This window comes from Heptranchias perlo, chromosome 38 (assembly GCF_035084215.1).
Source record: "Heptranchias perlo isolate sHepPer1 chromosome 38, sHepPer1.hap1, whole genome shotgun sequence".
In the NCBI taxonomy this organism is placed as follows: Eukaryota; Metazoa; Chordata; class Chondrichthyes; order Hexanchiformes; family Hexanchidae; genus Heptranchias; species Heptranchias perlo.
In genome coordinates this window covers 14,018,994-14,041,815 of record NC_090362.1, presented here as the reverse complement: position 1 = coordinate 14,041,815, position 22,822 = coordinate 14,018,994, and the positions used below count along the sequence as shown (strand labels likewise).

Here is a 22,822-nt window from a genome sequence, read left to right as displayed (position 1 = left end):
AACATCTGTTACAGTTTGTTCTTCTTGCGAAGTTGACATTTCCAAATTTTTTTTTAGTCCAGACGTATCCAGTCACTGTCGCAGACGTGAAAGCTTTTCGCGGACATCTTTTCCGCTCCCGGAAAGAGGCAGGAAATCGGGGAGCTGCTGATGGCTCGTTACAGAGAGAGTGAGAGAGAAAATAAACTTTCTTCAGGCTTTATAACAGCCATCGCATTTCGCGGGCAAATCGCGTTCGCACGAACGTGCCTACTATAAGCAATGGGGACTATAGTGCAATGGGATCTTTCCTATACACCTGCACAGGTAGATGGGGCCTTTGTTTAACATCTCACCTGAAGGGCGGCACCTTCGACAATGGCAGCACTCCCTCAGTATTGCGCTGTAGTGCCAGCCTAGATAATGTGCTCAAGTCTTACAGTGAGGTTTCTGGTTCAGAGGTAAAAATTTTATCAATTTTATCATTGTCTAAGCTGACACTTAGAACTGAGCTTTTTCAAGTTTTCTGTTCACCATTGCTCTGAAGATCTTCCCGATAGGAGCAAATGCTGTTACTGTTCTCATGCTAGGCTGAGTGCCTTGTGCACACCAAGTACACACAAACATAAGACAGTGATGGACAGGAAAAGACTCACTGGTCCACCCAGCCTGTCCCACACAACTGCAATGCCTTGTCCATCCAAAGACATACACTCGAAAGTCATATAATCTTCTGGGGGAGGCGGGAAACCAGATAAAAACCCCGGCCAATTAGGTAGAAAGTCCGGAAAATTCCTCTTCGACTCCCATTGGCGATCAAAACTAGTCCAGGAGGCCACTCTGGCTCTGATTAATGTTATACAGTGTCTACCTCTTGTACGAGGTGATCTCCGCCCCAGCCAGAAACAGGTCCAGCTCGCGCTTGAAGGAATTCAGTGAATCAGCGTTCCCGACACGAGCCGGCAGCCTGTTCCACGGGTCCACCATTCTCTGGGAAAAGAACCACCTCCTGACATCTAACCTAGATCTGCCTTTACATAACATGAGATTGTGTAACTTCGCCTTGAGGGTGCCTCGTGCCACGTGTGCAGTGCGCAGAATTATTCATGAAATGCTTTTGGATCCGCCTAACCAATAATGGACTTAAATTTCCATTTTTGTCAGATAAGTAGGAACCAGGATCAACATCATCCAACTGCGACTTTATGACTTCATGGAATCATAGAATCTTACAGCACAGAAGGAGGCCATTCAGCCCATCGTGCCTGTGCTGCCTCTTTGAAAGAGCTATCCAATTAGTCCCACTTCCCTGCTCTTTCCCCATAGCTCTGCGAATTTTTCCTTTTCAAGTATTTATCTGATTCTCTTTTGAAAGTTATTATTGAATCTGCTTCCAGCACCCTTTCAGGCAGTGCGTTCCAGATTGTAACAACCTAAAAAAAAATTCTCCTCATCTCCCTTCTGGTTCTTTTGCTAATTATCTTAAATCTGTGTCCTCTGGTTACTGACCCTCCTGCCAATAGTTTCTCCCTATTTACTCTATCAAAACCTTACATAATTTTGAACACCTCTAATAAATCTCCCTTTAACCTTCTCTGCGCTAAGGTGAACAATCCCAGCTTCTCCAGTCTCTCCATTTTGTGTTGCATTTTCTGGATGGCAACCAAATTACCCACGTGTAAAACCGACCCCTTTCTTTCTGATTACCCTGCACTTGGACAATCCTTTTTGATGACTTTGTAGGAAGTCAGTAGAAATTTTCATCAAGCTGTTTAAATTAAAAGTCAGAACTACATTGGAATATGGAAATAAAGAGGAAGGCATTGAATCTGAAAGCAAATAATGGGTTTTTGTGTGTAAATCTATTTAAATAAGCAGGTGATGTTGACATAGTAAATAATGGAAGTAACAGTGGAGCCTTAGAACCTTATGCAGATAACCAACTTCTGAAATTAATATCCCCTCAGTTGCATAGGAAGCACTGAACTTCTCTTAAGTAAATAATCTGACTCATAATTTTAATTATATATATATATATATATATATATAAATAAAGAAATATGAGGCATGTCTATCGAGTTCTTTCACACAACTAAGGAGGAAGGAAGTTAGACTGCATCATGACAGTATGGGGATGACTTTCTGAATGAACGGATGGACAATCGCGGGAGTGTACTTGCAATTTCCCCATAAGCCAGGGTCCTAGTGGGCAAGGGTCCATCATGGGAGTGCACAGTCGGAAAAGTCCTAAGGGCTCCAGAGCCAAGGCCCAATCTGACTTTGGAGTGCAGTGGAGGAGGAAGCTGCCTCATTCCACTTAGGCTTGTCACCACACAGAGTATAAGTCCAGGGTGGTATCAAGATGAGAGTGCTCAATGGGTTTGTCACACAAAGCAGTGTTTTGAAAAAACATTTTATGAATCAGGATGTCCCTCCCTGCACTCTCAAAACATTTAAAATTTACCAGGTGGGAGCAGAGCTGTATTACTTGTGATCGTCTCTCAAAGTGGCAACCATGTGCAGCTTGCAGTATAACTCCAGTACTACCAGCTGCTAACTGCTCTCTGCAGCTACCAATATCAGACTGTTGGTGCAGTATAACTACAGCCTAAAAGATCCACAAATGCAACAGGCACTTTGCCCAATGATAGAACACCTGATGGAAAATTATGGATAGGACTCCCCTTTTGACTTGGTGGGTACATGCACTGCCCACTGAATTATACAAACCAAACAGGTCTCAGGTTCAATCTCTGGTCTGGACTCAATTAGCAGATCGCAGCATGGGAAATAGTTGGGCAACTACAGTTTGTATCAATGTCTTTACGCTTCGGAAATGAAAGTTAACCAATGTTCCTGCCCCTGATCACCATCAAGTGATCCCTGCTGGATTTATTTATTTTTTATTCGTTCATGGGATGTGGGCGTCGCTGGCGAGGCCAGCATTTATTGCCCATCCCTAATTGCCCTTGAGAAGTTGGTGGTGAGCCGCCTTCTTGAACTGCTGCAGTCCGTGTGGTGAAGGTTCTCCCACAGTGCTGTTAGGAAGGGAGTTCCAGGATTTTGACCCAGCGACGATGAAGGAACGGCGATATATTTCCAAGTCGGGATGGTGTGTGACTTGGAGGGGAACGTGCAGGTGGTGTTGTTCCCATGTACCTGCTGCTCTTGTCCTTCTAGGTGGTAGAGGTCGCGGGTTTGGGAGGTGCTATTGAAGATTCCTGTGTATGTTTGTGTGTGTGTGTGTTGGGTGAAGACTGGATTGGGTTTGGCTGTGATGCCCCTTCACAGTTGAATAGCCCACTAACACTGACACTCATCTTCTAGACTGATGCACGAAGAACAGTCATTTGGGCAAGGTACTAGAAGGCTGCTGGTGTACCAGATCATGAATCGCTGCTCTCAGGAGAAAATGAGAGCAAGAATTAGGGTAAAGCAATTGCAAGAATGTACTAGTGATTACCTATTCACTATTCGATACTTGATCTAAACTTTTATATCGTTTCACAACAATGCTTTTCCACTTTGCAATTATTGGCACTACTGCAGAGATCCACAAAACAAAACTAACCAGGATCACTGTGCTGCTGCAAAGGAAAGTGTCCATACTTCCATTAATAGTCAAAATACAACATCCCATCATATGTACTTATCAAAAATGTATGATGTTGATGATCTGCACAGTTTCTGTGTGTTTAACCATCTTGTTGAATGAACCAAACATAGAATCATAGGAAGGTTACAGCATGGGAGGAGGCTATTCAGCCCATCGAGTCTGGGCCGGCTCGATGCAAGAGCAATCCAGCTAGTCCCACTCCCCCGCCCTATCCCCATAGCCCTGCAAATTTTTTCCTTTCAAGTACTTATCCAGTTCCCTTTTGAAATCCACAATTAAATCTGCCTCCATCAGGCAGTGCATTCCAGATCTTAACCACTTGCTGTGTAAAGAAGTTTTTCCTCATGTCATCTTTGGTTCTTTTGCCAATCACCTTAAATCTATGTCCTCTGGTTCTTGACCCTTCTGCCAATGGGAACAGTTTCTCTCTATTTACTCTGTCTAGGCCCTTCATGATTTTGAATACCTCTATCAAATCTCCTCGCAACCTTCTCAGTTCCAAGGAGAACAACCCCAGCTTCACCAGTCTATCCCCGTAACTAAAGTCCCTCATCCCTGGAATCATTCTAGTAAATCTCTTCTGCACCCTCTCTAAGGCCTTCACATCTTTCCTAAAGTGCGGTGCCCAGAACTGGACACAATACTCCAGTTGTGGTCAAACCAGTGTTTGTAAAGGGTTCATCATGACTTCTTCACTTTTGTACTCCATGCCTCTATTTATAAAGCTCAGGATCCCGTATGCTTTTTTAACCATTTTCTCAACCTGCCCTGCCACTTTCAACGATTTGTGTCATATACCCCCAGATCTCTCTGTTCCTGTACCACTTTTAGAGTTGTGCCCTCTTGTGTACATTGCCTCTCCTCATTCTTCCTACCGAAATGTATCACTTCGCATTTTTCTGAGTTAAATTTCATCTGCCGTGTCTCCGCCCATTCCACCAGCCTATCTATATCCTCTTGAAGTCTATCACTATCCTCCTCACTGTTCACTACACTTCCAAGTTTTGTATCATCTGGAAATTGTGCCCTGTATACCCAAGTCCAAGTCATTAATATATATCAAGGAAAGCAGTGGTCCTAATACCTAATACTTGGGGAACACCACCGTACACCTCCCTCCAATCCGAAAAACAACCGTTCACCTCTACTCTCTGCTTCCTGGTACTTAGCCAATTTTGTATCCATGCTGCTACTGCCCCCTTTATTCCATTGGCTTCAATCTTGATGACAAGCCTATTATATGGCACTTTATCAAACATCTTTTGAAAGTCCATATACATCACATCAACCACATTGCCATCATCGACCCTCTATGATATCTCATCAAAAAACTCACTCAAGTTAGTTAAACACGATTTGCTCTTAACAAATCCATGCTGGCTTTCCCTAATCAATCCACACTTGTCCAAGTGACTGCTAATTCTGTCCCGGATTATTGTTTCTAAAAGTTTCCCCACCACCGAGGTTAAACTGTCTTAACTTAACTTAATTCTCCAGTCCTCTGGCACCACCCCCGTATCTATGGATGTTTGGAAGATTATGGCCAGTACCCAAGCAATTTCCACCCTTACTTCCCTCAGCAACCTAGGATGCATCCCATCCGGACCGGGTGACTTATCTACTTTGAGTACAGCTAGCCTTTCTAGTACCTCCTCTTTATCAATTATTAGCCCATCCAGTATCTCAATTACATCTTCCTTTACTGAGACTCTGACAGCATCTTCTTCCTTGGTAAAGAAAGATGCAAAGTACTCATTTAGTACTTCGGCCATGCCCTCTGCCTCCATGAGTAGATCTCTTTTTGGTCCCTAATCAGCCCACCTCTCCTCTTACTACCCGTTTACTGTTTACGTGCCCATAGAAGACTTTTGGATTCTCTTTTATGTTTCCTGCCAGTCTATTCTCATACTCTCTCTTTGCCCCTCTTATTTCCTTTTTCACTTCCCCTCTGAACTTTCTATATTCATCCTGGTTCTCACTTGTGTTATCAACCTGACATCTGTCATATGCCCTTTTTTTCTGCTTCATTTTACTCTCTATCTCTTTTGTCATCTGGGGAACTCTGGCTTTAATTGCTCTACCTTTCTTCCTCGTGGGAATGTACCTAGACTGTACCTGAACCATCTCCTCCTTAAAGGCCACCCACTGTTCAATTACAGTTTTGCCTGCCAATCTTTGATTCCAATTTACCCGGGCTAGATCAATTCTCAACCCTCTGAAATTAGCCCTCCTCCAATTGAGTATTTTTACTTTAGAGTGGTCCATGTCGTTTTCCATGGCTATTCTAAACTTTATGATACTATGATCGCTGTTCCCTAAATGTTCCCCCACTGACACTTGTTCCACTTGGCCCGTCTCATTCCCCAGAACCAAATCCAGCAATGCCTCCTTCCTCGTTGGGCCGGAAACGTACTGGTCAAGAAAGTTCTCCTGAACACACTTCAAAAATTCCTCCCCTCTTTGCCCCTTATATTATTACTATCCCAGTCTATATTAGGATAGCTGAAGTCCCCCGTTATTACTACTCTATAGCTTTTGCACCTCTCTGTAACTTCCCTGCAAATTTGCTCCTCTATCTCCTTCCCACTGGTTAGTGGCCTTTAGAATACACCCAGTAGTGTAATGGTACCTCTATTGTTTAACTCTAACCAAATAGATTCTGTCCTTGACCCCTCCAGGACATCCTTTCTCTCCAGCACTGCAATATTCTTCTTAATCAATACTGTCACCCCCCTCCCTCCTTTCTTCCCTTCCCTATCTTTCCTGAACACCTTGTATCCAGGGATATTAAGTACCCAATCCTGCCCTTTTTTGAGCCAGCTCTCCGTTATTGCCATGACATCATATTCCCATGTGGTTATTTGCACCTGCAGCTCACCAACCTTGTTTAACATGCTTTGTGCGTTTACATACATGCACTGCAAACCTATCTTAGACTGTCTTGTACTCTCTCTTAGTCTGGTCCCATCTACTACCGTACTATTTTTTACTCTAGTGCTATCTTTCTCTCCCAATCCTTTGTGCACCTTGTTTCCACTTTCCAATGCTGGTGCCCATCCTCCTTCCAAATTAGTTTAAACCCTCCCCTCACAGCACTCGCAAACCTCTCCGAGAGGACATTGGTCCCAGCTCCGTTGAGGTGCAACCCGTCTGGCTTGTACCGGACCCATCTCCCCCAGCATAAGCATTAAAGTAGAGTGCCCAATACACTTTACACAAGACAAACAAAATGTAATATAAAATGTGTGAACAGGACTGTATATAATCTGGGTTTGTTATATTGTTAATAAAAGAAAGTATTATCTAGGGAGAAAATGTGTCAAAAATGGAAACCTAGGCAACAGTCCAGTGGCACTCTGTGTGTTGGGATATTCCATCGTTGATGGTTTCTATCCATTTTTAAAATTATCAGGTTGGTTCAGTGTTGCTTCGAAGACAGTGGGCTTAAGCCCCAGTCACAAAATCAAGGCGGACACTTCCGTGCAGTGTTGTGGGGGTGCTGCGCTGTCTGAGGTGCTATCTTTTTGAGGGAGTGTTTAACTGAGGTGCTAGCTGCCTGTTCAGATGGATGTTTGAAAATCCCATGGCAGTTTTCCCAAGGAAAAGCAAGAGAATTCTCCCCAGTGTCCTGGCCCGTAATGTTCCCTCAACCAACACCATCAAAACAAATGAACTTGTCATGTACCATGCTGCTTGTGGGACCTCAATGTGTGCAAATGGGCTGTCTTGCTTACATAACAACAGTGACTACACTTCAAAATAATTCATTGGCTGTGAATTCCTCTGGGATATCCCGAGGACATGAAAGGCGCTATATAAATACAAGTTCTTCCTCAAATTAGTACTTTTGGTGACGTTTTGTGCCCATTAAAGTGAGGGATATCAGTGGTTAAGAACGAAATGTTGCGCATCCAGCGTCAGCAATCCATTGAAAAGAGTGAATAAGTTAGATAAGAACCGACAGCTGCTCCAGATGCTACTCATTCAATCATCAACCCACCAACTGTTAAACGTTAACTCTGATAGAGACACACCCAACACTGCCGGGCTGCCCGGGACCTTATAGACGGTATTTTTTGTTTTAAATAATTCAGCATATCAGAAGCACGATTCAGTAACTTTGTGCTGTTTTATAACAGGATACTCAGTGGGGAAAAGGAATATCCAGCTTTTTTTTGAGAAAAGGTTTTATTTCACTGTTCTCTCCTTTTGAAGCTTTTTAAAAGGCTGTTAATTAAACCCTATATTTAAAAAATTTAAACGCGTGTTAATTGTAGGAATGAGTAAAAGCGCGACATGCTGATAGCTACATGCTGATATCTGCATGCAAACCATCACGTTGTGTTATGAATGATGCCGGTGACGAACTCTGCGATTGGACGTGGTCCGTTATTTGTTGACTGAGAGTGAACAATTTTGATGTACTTTTCAATAACAAAAAAAACCCCTTCAATGTACCAATCACCAAGGCTCTTTAGCCCACCTTTAACCTGGGAGGAGCAAGTGGGTGTTTTCAGATCAATAATCTCCTTGTATAAAAGCTGGGTTCCTTGGCGAGATGTCAAGCAAGCTCCCAAGTCTACTTGTGTAGGATCAGAACTCGACAGTCCGCTCAGCACCATGGAGAGCGACCGGCTACTCCTCGCTATCTGCCTCTCCATCTTCCTCTCCATGGCTATCGGCACCGAGAGCTCGGATCTGGAATCCAGAGCCCTGAGAGATTTCTACCCAAAATATTCATATCCTTCCAGCGAAAAAGAACTGGTCAGTCTTTTTTTAAAACTTTACTCCTTTACGAGGTTGCTTCCTTTTTTACTTTGCAGGGATTTAGTACTGGTAGTGGGTGCGCTTTGTACGGGACAGGGTGACATTCCTGCAGAGTTTAAAATACATGGTTATAAAAGTGTGAAAAACCTTAAGTCTGTCTGGAGTGTAAACCTGATTATTTTTAAAGAGACATTAAAACTTAAGGCAGACAAACGATTTCAGGTGAACAACGCCAGGAAAATTGCTGGAATGAAATGACTGGAGATTAAAGTCATGAGTGTGGGGCAGGCTTGATGGATCAGTTGGTCTTTTCTTGCCCGTCAATTTCGTATAAACAAGTTTTGGGGGTAAAAGTTTACAGCGAGCATCCCGTTTGAGTCATGTATTATTAATGTCCCGTGTACCAAATATTATTGGATGGATTTAGTCCATTTTGGATGCTGGTAATAAAATTATTTAGAGTAAAATGCTATAGAATTATTTGTTTGCAAGAACTATAAATTCCCTGCAATTGTTTCACCAAGCTCTTTTTGATTCTGAACACCTTGTCTGGTCCACAGCTGGGAGCCCTGCAGGAAGTGCTGGAGAAACTGCAGAGTAAGCGGCTTCCAGTCTGGGAGAAGAAGTTTGGACAGGTCCCACTGGTAAAGTCAATTTGTTCTGTTTTAGCTTTCTGGTTTGACGTGGTCCTTTGATGTCCTGTGTGGCAGTTTTTAATAAAAAATAGCAAATGGGTACAGCAGGTGGGCTCAGTATTTGAAGGAGAAAGACATGGTTTGGGACCCGCCATCGAACGATTTCTAACCCAGGGTTTATACCGGGCAACATGATGCCATTCTCCTTTTCAGATACTGACTGTCCTGGGGTGCATTTCCAGCGTTTGTTCTTTTTTTTTTGCAGATTTCTAGTTTTTTTTTCTTTTTAATCTCCTGTTAGTCGGTACCGGTAGCAGGTATTATGACCAAAGGTGAGAAGTGTCAGTAACCGTTCCAAACCTGTGACATGGCTACTGCACAGGTCGAAACGGGCAAAAACACCTCCTTAAGGAGATGGTTGTGGGAACCCCGTTCGGTGTCTGGCACAAATGGGCGCAATTTTAACCTAACCCGCCAGTCGTGAAACTGACAGGATCGGGTGGAAGACTGGATTTGCAGCCCGTCCGTTTCTACTCTCCATTGACTTCAAGGTTGAGGCTGTTAAGTGACCATCTCCCTCTAAAATGGCCATTGAATTGAAAGCGATGGTGTTTAAATGATGATCAATCTACAGGAGATTAACTTTCCATTTCCACCCCATCTGTCATTTGTTCACAACACTGCACCATCCATTCCCATAAAGGAGTGGTCCAACACCCTGGTAAGGTTAGAACTAAGAGACGGAAAACGTTTGAACATAACCCTCGCTGCAGAATGATATTTTCCAATCGATTTATTTCACTCAGGAGTACTCACCTCCCACTAACCGTGCAAAACTGGAAGTCCTCTTTCACACAGTTATTCCGATCGGTTTCCCCAGTTCCAAATCCTTTAGTACCACCTGCGACTGATTCCGCTCACTGCTTGCTGACTGTTGAAACATTTCTGCTTGGTGCACAAGTCTCAGTGTTGACAAGTGCATGACTGTCATTTCATTCGGTCACTGGTTCGATTCCTGTGAAACGTGAAAAGTTTTGTGTTTAAGTCGATTGAATGCTTCCCCAATGGTCCCTTCAGAGATGCACAGTGCAGTTTTACCATTCACGTGTGGCGATTTCTAAATATATAGTTTAATAAAATCGAGGACAGCACCAAGAAAACTGCTGAAAAAGTCTAGAGTCTTCAGGAGAGGACAGCACCAAGAAAACTGCTGAAGAAAAACTGGCAAGAGAAAAATTAAACACTTTGGTGGTTGATTCTGGTAGAATGTTCATTCCCACTCCCAGCTGTTCATAATATCTTTCACTTAGACTGTTAGACGGGGCAAAGAGCGTGCAAACCAGGTTCAGGATTAAACACCAGTGCTTTAAACATAATGCATTATTTCACTACACTAAAAGAGCAGTATTTGAATCCTGAAGTTTTTGTTCGATAGAATTGTGTTGGATAAAGGGGTTATTCCTGACAAGAAGAGTTTTCTTATTAAGCATGACCTGATCTTTAAATCCTCAGATTTCACAGGGGATTAAATAGATGTCAGTGGGAGAAAGGAATCCAAACCTTGATGGAAATTTGCAGCAAAGGGAAGAGTGACTAAATAAAGAAGAAAATAAATCAGACTGGTTTTGCCTTCCAAAAAAAAAGGGTCTGTATGAATGAGGTTCTGAGTTAAATTATCCTCACCGCAGCTATTTAATTCTGATAACTATTTTTGTGGGGACATATCCACGAACAGGATTGTGTGATGTTTCATTCTAACAAAGACAGAAAACAGATACCAAATTCACTAAGGTTTAATTTATTCTTAGGCACGGGTTCGGAAGCTTGTTATAGCACAGCAAAGATCTGAAGAAATATCCCATCTTTATCTGTTTAACTTGTGGAGAACAATGGCATTGTTCTGCTGGAAGAACTAGTCACCATCTGTAACTACATTTTGTGAGCTGGCAAGCAATCAGGAACGATCGTTTACATATCTTGAAATTAAATAGAAACACCTATTCCGGTTCCCCTGTGCAATGATGAGGATTTCCTGCAAAGTGTGAGAATTTTACTTTGTCCTCATCATATTGAGAATTGGCGGGCTATTCAACTGTGGGATAGATCACAGCTGAACCCGAGCCTGTTCTCACACATGTATTTTTCATCAGGTGGCCAATACTGAGCACAGTTGAGTCCAGTTATTCGAGCCTCTGCCACCACTCCACTCATCACAGTCTGGGGGTCAAACCCGGGCTCTTCCTTATCTGTACTGCCTCAACCAGCAGAGCCATCCAGGGAGCAGACATCACTGCAAGCTTTTATTATATTACATTGGTGCTGCTAGTTTCTTATTTTTCATATTCATAGGGCTTCAGCCTTTCACGATTCATATTTAAACAAACTGTTTCTATAACTTGTCAGCTGACACTCCAGTACAGTACTGAAGGAGTGCTGTACTGTCAGAGGTGCCGTCTTTAAGATGAGACATTAAAGCGAGGCTCCTTCTGCACCCTCAGGTGGACAGATTATCTGGTCATTATCACATTGCTGTTTGTGGGATCTTGCTGTGCGCAAATTGGCTGCAGCGTTTCCTACATTACAACAGTGATTACACTTCAGAAGTATTTCACTGGCTGAGGTCCTGAATGGCGTTATATAAATGCAAGTTCTTTCATTTCCTTTGTGTGCACTGTGATCATTGACATAACATGTTTTCCTTACACTGGCTCCGCTGGTAAATGCAGCGTCCAGTGTGGATTTGAGCTACGCAGGCCAGAAAGGTCTCAGGTTCGTTCTCCGGTCTATACTGAGTTAAATGATCACGGTCAGTTCAGCAGCAGGGATGCTATAGTTGCCCTTAGCATCCCTGGATTAGGAAGTGAAAAAACCCTGCTGCTGATTGTCATGCAGTAATTCTGCTGGAAAGTGCACGTCTGTGGATTGTATACGGCTGTGATGCCCTCGTGATGGAATAGTTGAATAACGCTTACAGTTTAAGCTCAGATGTGACTTGCCTCATCCACTTGGATGAGATACTGGAGGGCTTCTCGCACCATACCCATGTGTGAGTTACCACCTCCAGGAGAGGGCAAAATAGAACAAATAATTAGACTAGCACACGAATAGCCTGAGTACAGGATACTGCACAGCCTACGGTGTACCTGCTATTGTCCTCTCACAGCTTTGAAAAACCCATAGCTCTCCAGAGGCACAGATGAGAATAAATCGTGTTGGTTCTTTAAGCAACTGATGAGATGTCAGTAACGTGCAATGAACTGAGTGGTGTCCTGTTAGTCAGCTTGCATCTAAATAAATTAATTCAATATCTTGTGTGGATTTAATCATCAAACAATAACTCGCCAATTTGTATCCGATGCTTTTATCCTTACCAGCCTGAGATACCATCAAGGGAATTTGAAATCATTATTTCTGGTCTTACAAATTAAGGCTCATTGAATGAAGAATGGCAGTGCTTGGGACAATTTCACACTAATTTTGGGCACTAAACACTCCTTGATGAGCATCACTTTATAAATCCAGTTTCCTCTGTGCTCCCCCACTTTCAGAAGCACATTTATCCATGTCTATTTCCGCCTCTCTTTCGTCCTTTAAGATGCTCCTTAAAACCTAACTCTTTGGTCACCTGTCCTAATATCTCCTTATGCAGCTCAGGGTTAAATCTTGTCTAATAACACTCCTGTGAAGCACCTTGGGACGTTTTACTACATTTAAAAGCGTATATATAAATGCAAGTTGTTGTTGTCTAGTACCTTGTTATTGTTATACCCTTTTTTGCCTAATTACTGTTCAATTATACGTAGCTTTAATCTGAACCCTACTGGAAATTAATTCAAGTTGCTTGAAAGTCATTTGGTTTATGAGCCTAGAAATCCCTGTTGATGGAATCAGTGGACAAACATTTTGATGTTCAGTGGTAGCACTCTCGATGGGCCAAATGGCCTGTTTCTGTGCTGTAAATTCTATGTAATTCTATGCTGTGGTATCCTATATATGTATTAACCAGTAACTCCTTATTTTTGTGTGTTCCCAGTGTGATGTTGGGGAACAATGTGCTGTGAGAAAAGGAGCAAGGATCGGGAAACTCTGCGACTGCCCCAGGGGTGCTGGTTGCAACTTCTTCCTGCTTAAATGTTTGTAGAGGATCCAAGAGATTTGACCAAATCCTTTCTATTCTCAACGGCCAAAAGGAGAAAATGAAGACATCTGGTGGACATATTTTAAATACAAAATATTGTTAGTGCTTCGCATACTGTCATAGTACATAGAAGTGTTCCTGTACAATTGTCTTGTTCTGTCTGTGTTCCAGTGTCCTTTGGAAAGACTGAATCTATATTAAATATCTTATCCTGTTTTTTAAAGCAGTCTGTCTGGTCTCTAGATTTCAATGTTTTGGTACAAAACTAACCAGTATTGGTGCAGTATTACAGGGTGTAGAATTGCCTGCCTCAAAATAAAATGGTCTTTGGCTCAAATGTCAGAGATGTCTTTCATCCAAATACACCTGCCACACATTAAAATGTAAGGTCATCCCACCACCAGATTGCAGGGTGGGGCATCTTTTTTTTGTAATTCATTCTCAGAATGTGGCCACTGCTATTAAGTCTGGCATTTATTGCCCGTCCTTAAAAGCTCTGATACAACTGAATGCGGTCAAGAGTCAACCATGTTGGTGTGGGACTGGAGTCACATATAGGCCCAGACCGGGTAAGGACGACAGGTTTCCTTCCCTAAATGACATCAGTGAACCCGTTGTGTTTTTACAACAATCTGACAGCTTCATGGTCACTTTTACAGATTTGTTTCTTTAAACTGAATTTAAATTCTCAAACTGCCATGGTGGGATTATGAACTAGCATTCTCTGGATTATTAGTTTAATAACATAACTACTGCACTACCGTACACTACAATAACGTACTTCTTATCAAAGAGAGGAGGCTCATAAGGCTCATTTGTTATTGATAAGATAGGTGAAGGGACAAGGTCCATATTACAGGGCACCACCATACTTGGAAACTTAAGAAAGAAGATGAAGTAAAATCAAGTTTTGCTTAGTGGTTTGATGACAACAAGTAGGTTAGGAAGAAGTAGGAAAGAATAATGGAGATAAAAATAGTTTTGAAATCCTGAGAAAGAATGAGTTAGAGATAGGCTAATGTGATGAGTTTTGATCATAGAATCATAGAATGATTCAGCACAGAAGGAGGCCATCCGGCCCATCGTGCTAATGCCAGCTATTTGAAAGAGCTATCCAATTAGTCCCACTTCCCTGCTCTTCCCCCATAACTCTTGCAAATTTTTCCCTTTGATGTTAACGTAGTGAGGATTCGAGGAGGAGGCAGTGCATGGAGGACTTAAGTGATCTTAACGTCAGCCAGGAGCAGCAATGCAAACAGCCAACGAGAAGTTCTCTGCTACAACAATCTCAGCCTTGCAGTTGATGGAAGTTACATGGTAGGAAAACACTTTGTGGAGAAAAGCCAGAACAAACAAAATAACAGTCCAGTATTAAAGTGACTGAGGCATCAGCTTCATTTTGACATGACCGTGAATATTGGTGTCATTTTCATCCGACCTCAGACAGACGTTTGACTATTGTATTGGAATGTAGTATTTCACCTTGGATGGAGAGGGAGTAAAATGTCCATCTCATTCTGTGCTGAACATACCTCCTGAGTAGCATTGGGAAAGGTGATCAGGGAGAGCCTAGGTGAAAGAGGAGATGAACGGATCAGCTGCAGCTTAAAAAAAGAGGGAGAAAGCAGATGGCTCCGCAGTTAAACTCGCAGCTTGCTTAGCTTCTTTTGTTTGAGGATACATGCCCTTTGATGACAGTACATACTTTCTTTTTCTGACTTTCTCCCCTCACTGGTTCTCCTCAGTCCACCCACCTTAAGCATCTGAGAGTGCAGCCTGCTCCTAGGCAATCACCAGTACCGCAGTTGGCTAGGTTCATGAGGTGCAATAGAGTGAGCTGGTGAGATTCCCCACCTCACTGTCTGCCTCCCCTCATTGGGGACCTCTGGTCTCTATTTAGTTTCTCCCCATGACAGTTCATCGGAGATTGAGAGCTCGGTGCAGCAAAGGAATTACATCTCCCCGCTACATGGCACTGGACATTGGTGCTCTTCTGTGCAACACCTCCACACTCCTGTGTAGCTAGATTCTAAGTAGAAGCTGCCTACTTCAGTTGGGGGAGTGTCATAATTTCTTATCAAGATGCAACATCACACAGAAGGCAGCCATTCCATTCTGAGAAGAGGAAAGTCTGAAGCTGTCCAATTGACCTGAGCTGAGTTGCACAATAGAGAAGACAGTAGATCACATATTACAAGCTTCCTTTTAGAGCGAAAGACCCCTTTTATTTATACTGCACCACCTCATTTGTAAGATGTGGCCTGATTTGACATCTTAAAAGGTAGGCTTTCTTCAAATGATCATTAACATTGAAAACAGTGCAATAAAACGTTGAATGCATTTTGCCACAGTTTCTCACTTTATATTGTGATGTCCATGTTATTGACATGCAGGATTGTGTTTGGAAAGTTTGCCAATTTGTAAATGGAGGCCTAACAACCATCAACTAGCAGACCATTGTCCTGTGGGTGAAAGCAGTGTTCCAAATAACTCTATCACAAAGTATTTAACACAGAGAGAACAATTTATTTCCTTCTCTCCGATCTAGGTTTTAAATCAGGTCCTAGAGGTAAAATCACTGGGACCAACCATAACTTGCCTTCTTGTCTTCATCACCAGGAGAGCAAAACAAATCTATTCCGGCTGGATTAAATTCTCTAAAGTTAAAGAGATTGGGATCTTCATTGTTAGTTGCTGAGAAACCTTGGTGAAAGATCAAAATCCACAATGCAGGACACCATCAAGTTTGAAAAGAGTGGGATAGAAGATGAGATAAATCCAGAACTAGTGGTTAGGTGACACCAGGCCTGGGTTTTAAAAGCATGTAGATTGTAGCAGAAAGGGGAGACGGAGAGAGGTGAGGAGCTTCACAGTTTCAAGGTCCTACAAAAGAATGACTCAGAGTTGGAGACAGAACGATCAGTCTAAACAGTGAGGATGCAGGGGGGAGGAAGAACGCGAAGGATAATGTATTTAGAACTGATGAGGAGCAATAAAGGAACGTTTAGAGCAACGTTCACCACAGTAATACCGATACAGCAGAGAAAGACATGAAGTGTTTTAATGGGAAGAGAGAATCACCCATCAGACAGCACTGAGAGAGCAGAAGATAAGTCTTTATTTCAATATGTTTTAGCATATTGCACCAGGGAGTCTCTTGCTCATCTCATCTCTTAATTTATTTATGACATATGCCTCATCCAGAGACTGAAGCTCTTTTTTCTGAAATTGATAGATGCCTCTGTGAAAATCAGCAGTGCTCCGTGACAGCAAATCAATAAATCTTATTCATAAATTCCATCTCAACTCCATGCTGATTACATTCTTGGCGTCAGGAACCGATGAGAAATGTGTTAATGTGTTTTGTGAGTTTTCACAGGTTAATAACTGTCGGGATGATTTATAGGAAGAAAGCACAAGCAATCATATAAATTAGAATCAACACAAAGATTGTTAAAGATAAAATAAAAATAAAAATAAAACTAAAGTCAATTGCGATGCCCCTACTGTTGTGCTGGCTAAGGTTGGCTAACTGAATACAAGACCGTCCTGGTCTGTGGGGCTCCATACCATAATCGGGCAGTGCATTTACTCACTGACTCACTTACTCCATAAACTTGAGCTCAAGTCTCTCCACAGCCTCGTCCCTCCCTATCTCAGTAATCTTCTCTGGCCCTACAACCCTCCGAGATCTCTGTGCTCCAATTCTGACCTCTTGCACATCCCCGATTTCCTTCCCTCCACCACTGGCGGCCGTACCTTCACCTGTGCTCTGCAATTCCCTCCCCAAACCTCTCCACCTCTCTACCTCACTCTCCTCCTTTAAGACGCTCCTTTAAACCTACCTCTTTGACCTGTCCTAATACCTCTTTTTGTGGCTCAGTGTCAATTTTGCTCCTGAGAAGCGCCTTGGGATGTTTTACTACGTTAAAGGCGCTATACAAATGCAAGTGGTTGTTGTTGTTGAGCTAGTCCTGCCCACTTGTACCCTGAATAAGATACAGTGGGGTTGAAATTAAACACTGTGGAAAAGGCTGGGCGGAGTGTTAAATGGGCTACAGTTGTGCTAACACCCATTTTGCACTCTCGCTCAAAACATGTTTCACCCTCCGGTGTCCGTGAAAGCTGAGGAAACCCTTTTGCTTTAAACTGCAGGGATTCAGACTACAACTTATTGTCGAATGTGTCTGCTTCAATTATTACCTACAGTCACGTTATTTACATGATATCAATGTGTTTAAACATAACCTGCCATGATTATTCTTTGCCTGGATGGGTGCAGCTGCACAACACTCAAGAAGCTTGGCACTATCCAGGAAAAGCAGTCCGCTTGATCGGCAGCCCATCCGCCACCTTAAACGTCCCTCTCCCACCGGCGCACCGTGGCTGCAGTATGTACTACCTTCAGCTGCAGCAACTCGCCGAGGCTTCTTCGGCAGCACCTCCCAAACCCGCGAGCTCTCCCACCTAGAAGGTCAAGGACAGCAGGTGCATGGGAACCCCATCGCCCCCAAGTTCTGCTGCGAGTCACACGCCATCCAGACTTAGACACGTATCACCTTCCTTTCATCGTCGCCAGGTCAAAATCCTAGAACTCCCTATCCAAGAGCACTGTGGAAGCACCTTCACCACACGGACTGCAGCGGTTCAAGAAGAAGGTCCGCCTTCTCAAGGGCAACTAGGGATGGGCAATAAATGCCGGCCTCGCCAGCGACACCCACATCCCGAGAGCGAATAATAAAAAAAAAGTAGCATTGCCTATCAATATTGCGATACTTTCTGTTCAACTCTGCTTTTTGCCGGCATGAGTAACAAGATCAGCACAATCGCTCTCAAAATGTCTTCTTCAGATTCTCCACAAATAACACAACATGAGAAATGGCAAATATGTTGTTAAAAATCGCTCTATGGCACTAGTGAAATTTGATGCAATTTCAAGAATTCCCTGCTGACAGTAATCCATCCAAACTAGCTTCCCTTTAGGACACTTCAATGTGCATTAACATCATTCAAATCCAATAGATGTTTCTCTTCTGTCAAAATCTATGTCAAAGTATTAGTGAAAAATGTTAAATTGTTGCTGATGTATGTTAAGGTTTTAGGAAATCATTTGGCCCCCTTCCCACACAGTCCTTATACGTCTATTGGCTTCTGCAATTTATATTGAGAATCCCTCCGTATCATTAATTCATATAAAGAAATCCATATCATTTAAATATATATTAAAATTCTTAAATCTGCACACATTTCCTTATTTCCCGCTGTCACATTTTGTATCAATTTTTTTGCATTATAAATTCCATTGTCCACATTTATAATAGAAGTTGCCTATGAAAAGAAAAAAGAAAAGATAGAACTTGCATTTATATAGCAACCTCAGGACTTCTCAAAGCGCTTTACAGCTCATGAAGTACTTTTGAAGTGGTAGTCACTGTTGTGATGTAGGGAAACGTGGCAGCCAATTTGCACACAGCAAGATCCCACAAACAGTAATGTGATAATGACAGGATAATGTTTTTTTCAGTGATGTTGGTTGAGGGATAAATATTAACCAGGACACCGGGGAGAACTCCCCTGCTCTTCTTCGAAATAGTGCCATGGGATCTTTTATGTCCACCTGAGAGGACAGATAAGGCCCTCGGTTTAATGTCTTATCCAAAAGATGGCACCCCCGACATTATCCAGGAAAAGCAGTCCCTCAGTACTGCACTGGAGTGTCAGCCTAGATTACGTGCTGAAGTCTCTGGAGTGGGATGTGAACCTACAACCTTCTGACTCAGCAAGTCAGAGTGTTACCCACTGAGCCACGGCTCAATGCAAACTCACCACGCTGCAATTACACTCTCCCACTCCACTGCAGTGCTTCAGTTTTTGCACCTTCCAGCCACTCAGCCTGTACTGCAGAGAAAAGCTTATGCTCAATGGAGACTGGATGCAGCGCATAACAAACGACCAGGTGAATGACTTGGAGCAACAAAGACAGCTGCTGAAATCAGCAGTTTAAAGCCCAGGTATTGCGAACAAACCACTAACGGATCAATGGGCTGGCTAATGCGTGAACTGCCGACGAGACAAGTAGAAGGAAAGAGAGTAGGAGGAAGATGGAAGGCATTTGGCCTGACAGCATCAAGGAATGGTTTAACATTAACAAAGCCAGATTGCATGTGTTGGCAACACCTCAGTAGCTACACGGAATTGGGACCAAGGGAGGTCCAGATTTGATCCCAGGCCTGTACCCTGCGCTACAATGTGCCTCAGCAACTCCTGGGCCACAGATGGGGAAATAAATATCAGTCGTGGTACCTGCACCTGATCACTGTCCAGTAACTGCTGCTGTAACTTGCCTGTGTGGATATTGAGAGAATGTAGGCTCAGTCTCGACTGTGACGCTGTCTCTGATCAAATAGCCCACCGACACTCACTGTCGTAATAAAAATCCGCAATGAGGAGATGGTGGGGTTTGGCAATTTGGAAGGATGAGATCCAATGGGCTAAAGGGCCTTCTTCAAAATTTTATTTGAAGAGGAGAAAATTGGAGAGGAAAAAAAAAATCCTGCCTTTAAGATCCACATTTATTGATTGAAATCCTTTCTTTTCTTACACTGTAGCTGTCCAGCCACCTATGACATTGGAAATGTCACAACTCTGCCATCCCTCAAGGGTCGCTTTATCACAGAAAAGAGACGCACGCTGAGGAACCCACCTGTAATGGCCATCACTACATGTTGTGAGGTGAGTCATAAAATATTGACAGAAGGTCGCCTACATCTTTGATATGTGTTTGCAAGATGCGAATGCACGAGAGAGAAATCTGTCCGCGTTCTGTCATTGAGCTGAAAAAAAAATAACTTTTGTTAATGCTTCAAAAATCATTGCATAAAAAGTTCACATGGACCTAAAGCAAAAGTATCATTGTTCAGTTTATTTTATTTTAAATTTGTCGTTTTCTGGATTATTTGATTGCGGGTCACACACATTAGGGGTAGGTATCGAGCATTTCAATAATGGAGATGTTACTCTCTTCTGAAGGGTATTTTCTTGCTCACTCTCCTGAAAGCACTGATTCTTGCTGGGATATGGTTCCAACCAGCACTGGCAACTCTCCAGCACACACTGTCCATCCAAAATGTCATAACCTGTCTTTTCTCTTTATAGATGCTGACTGATCTGCTGCGAAGGTGTTTAAAATTATGAAAGGACGGGACAGAATAGATAGAATCAGACTGTTTCCAGTAGTTGAGAGGTCTTCAACAAGGGGCCATAGATACAAGATTAATTGTAAGAGATTTAGAACAGAGCAAGAGAAACTTCTTTACACTCTCGCCTCTAGGTCAAAAGGCCGTGGGTTCAATTCCCACTCCAGAGACTTGAGCACAAAATCCAGGCTGACACTTCAGTGCATTACTGAGGGAGTGCTGCAGTGTCGGAGGTGCCATCTTTTGGATGAGATGTTAAACCGAGGCCTCATCTGTCCTTCTCAGGTGGACGTAAAAGATCCCATGACACTATTCGAAGAAGAGCAGGGGAATTCTCCCCGGTCTCCTGGCCAATATTTATCCCTCAACCAACATCACGAATACAGATTACCTAGTCATTATCACATTACTGTTTGTGGGACCTTGCTGTGCGCAAATTGGCTGCTGCATTTCCTACGTTACAACAATGACCACACTTCAAAAGTACTTCAGTGGCTGTAAAGAGCTTTGGGACGTCCTGAGGTCATGAAAGACGCTATAGAAATGCAAGACTTTCTCGTCTTTTTACAAGAAGCACTATCCAGAGAAAAAGTCTTTCCTGATATGTATATCCTCTCAGTTCTGGTATCATCCTTGTAAATCTTTTTTGCACCTTCTCCAGTGCCTCTATATCCTTTTTGTAATATAGAGACCAGAACTGTGCACAGTACTCCAAGTGTTGTCAAACCATGTTTATCATAACTTCTCTGTTTTTCAATTCTATCCCTCCAGAAATGAACCACAGTGTTTGCATTTTTTATGGCCTTGTTAACCTGCGTTGTTACTTTTACTGATTTATGTATCTGTACCCCTTTGCTCCTCTACCCCCTTTAGACTATTATTTTCCAAGGAGTCTGTAGCCTCCTTATTCTTTCTACCAAAATGCACCACCTCACTCTTTTACCCACATTACATCAGCCACCTGCATCATTCAAAGCTTGCCCACTGCACAAAACACATAGAGCTTGTCAAAGATGCAGCACTTATCCTGGAGCAGTTTAGATTTTAATAAAAGATAATTTTTTTATAACCTTTCAAGAACAGAATATCTTTTTGGTGCTTACTATAATATAAAAGTAACTCTCCCCATTAAATATTTTTGAAATGGAATGAAAGAGATGCTTTGGGAAGTTGCTCAACAGCTCAGTTGGTAGAGGTGACGAGTAACTATGCCATATGGACATGCCAGATTTAAGCCCCGGTCTGTGCTAGGGCAGCAGTAGGGGTGTGACAATTAGCCTCAGTGCCCCTAGGCTAGGGAGGAGAACAAATTGCAAGATAATTACAGATGCTGCTTTAGTTCATTAATTCAGAGAGATCCTAATCTCCACCCCCTCATTATAGCATCCAATTTCCAATTAAATCAGTTCTTGCTCCTGACCATTATCCAGTGCCCCCCACCCCGTTGGAAAGAGCGTGTGCGTAGATATCAATGCCTACCATGCTCGAAAAAGTCCACTGACACTCACATATGGAGAATGGTCATTTGGGCCAGTTACTGACATATGGAGCTGTGACCCTGCAAGAATCAGCTCCCTCAGGAGAGAGGGGAGAACTGGAGAGAAAACGGGAATGAAAGATGTCGGAGTGAATAACACTCATGAAGTACCATTGTCAATGTGCTAAGACTTTACACACACATGGAGAACATCATTTGAAGACGTGAACATTCAGGAACAGCCATGGGTGTGACAAAAGTTGACAGCTTTCTCCTTCAAGTCAGACAATCGTTCCACAAGTAATCAATTTGCAGAAAAAGTGTATAGATTCCTCCCATCTCACAGTATTCCACACTGGGGAGGAGATTCTCTGATTGCTACATGTGGGCACAGGGTAAACAGAGAGAAATCACATAAAGGGGTTCACGATTTCACTAACCTAAAGAAATCGTCCAACTAACACACAGCAAGCAGAGGCAGCCTTTCCCCATTAATGGTATCTTTACATAAAGCAGGCTGGAGCTCATTAAAATGGGATGCAAAAGATACAAGACAGAATATTAACAGCCTAATACCGTGGCAAATTGCCTGAAGACAGAATGTAATTACTTCTTCACTGTGAACTGGTTGATGTCCTGTGGCTTTCTTCATGGGCAAAAATAAAACAAAATTGTGTCTCTCACTTTCTCTCTGCTCCTCTCCCACTCTGTAAAATTCATTCTCCCCTTGTCTACTCTTTTTCTATCACTCATTCTTTCTCCCTCTCGCTATACGGCTCTCACACCATTTCTCTTGTCTGGTCTGCAACTTGTCTGTGACTATTTTTCTCACTCTCCCTTTTCTTCCATCTTCCTTCCCTTCTGCGTGTGTGCCAGCCACTCTGTACGCCTCTCACATACATTGCTTTACTGATTTGTATCTTTTACCTTTTAGAGTCCCAGGACATGCACCCGTCACATACATAGAGTTGCCAATTGTGGTTGGACGTACTCCTGGAGGTTTCATCACATGAC

The 22,822-nt window shown here is 42.8% G+C and overlaps 1 protein-coding gene across 1 annotated transcript; it reads left to right on the top strand.

The window, feature by feature from the left end:
* The first annotated feature begins 8,215 nt into the window (after nt 1–8,215).
* On the top strand, nt 8,216–13,138 carry LOC137304633 (cocaine- and amphetamine-regulated transcript protein-like). The gene is made up of 3 exons (XM_067973277.1): nt 8,216–8,359; nt 8,923–9,006; nt 13,031–13,138. Exons 1-3 carry the CDS (start codon nt 8,216–8,218, stop codon nt 13,136–13,138), a joined length of 336 nt encoding a protein of 111 aa, XP_067829378.1.
* Nucleotides 13,139–22,822: the final 9,684 nt, after the last annotated feature.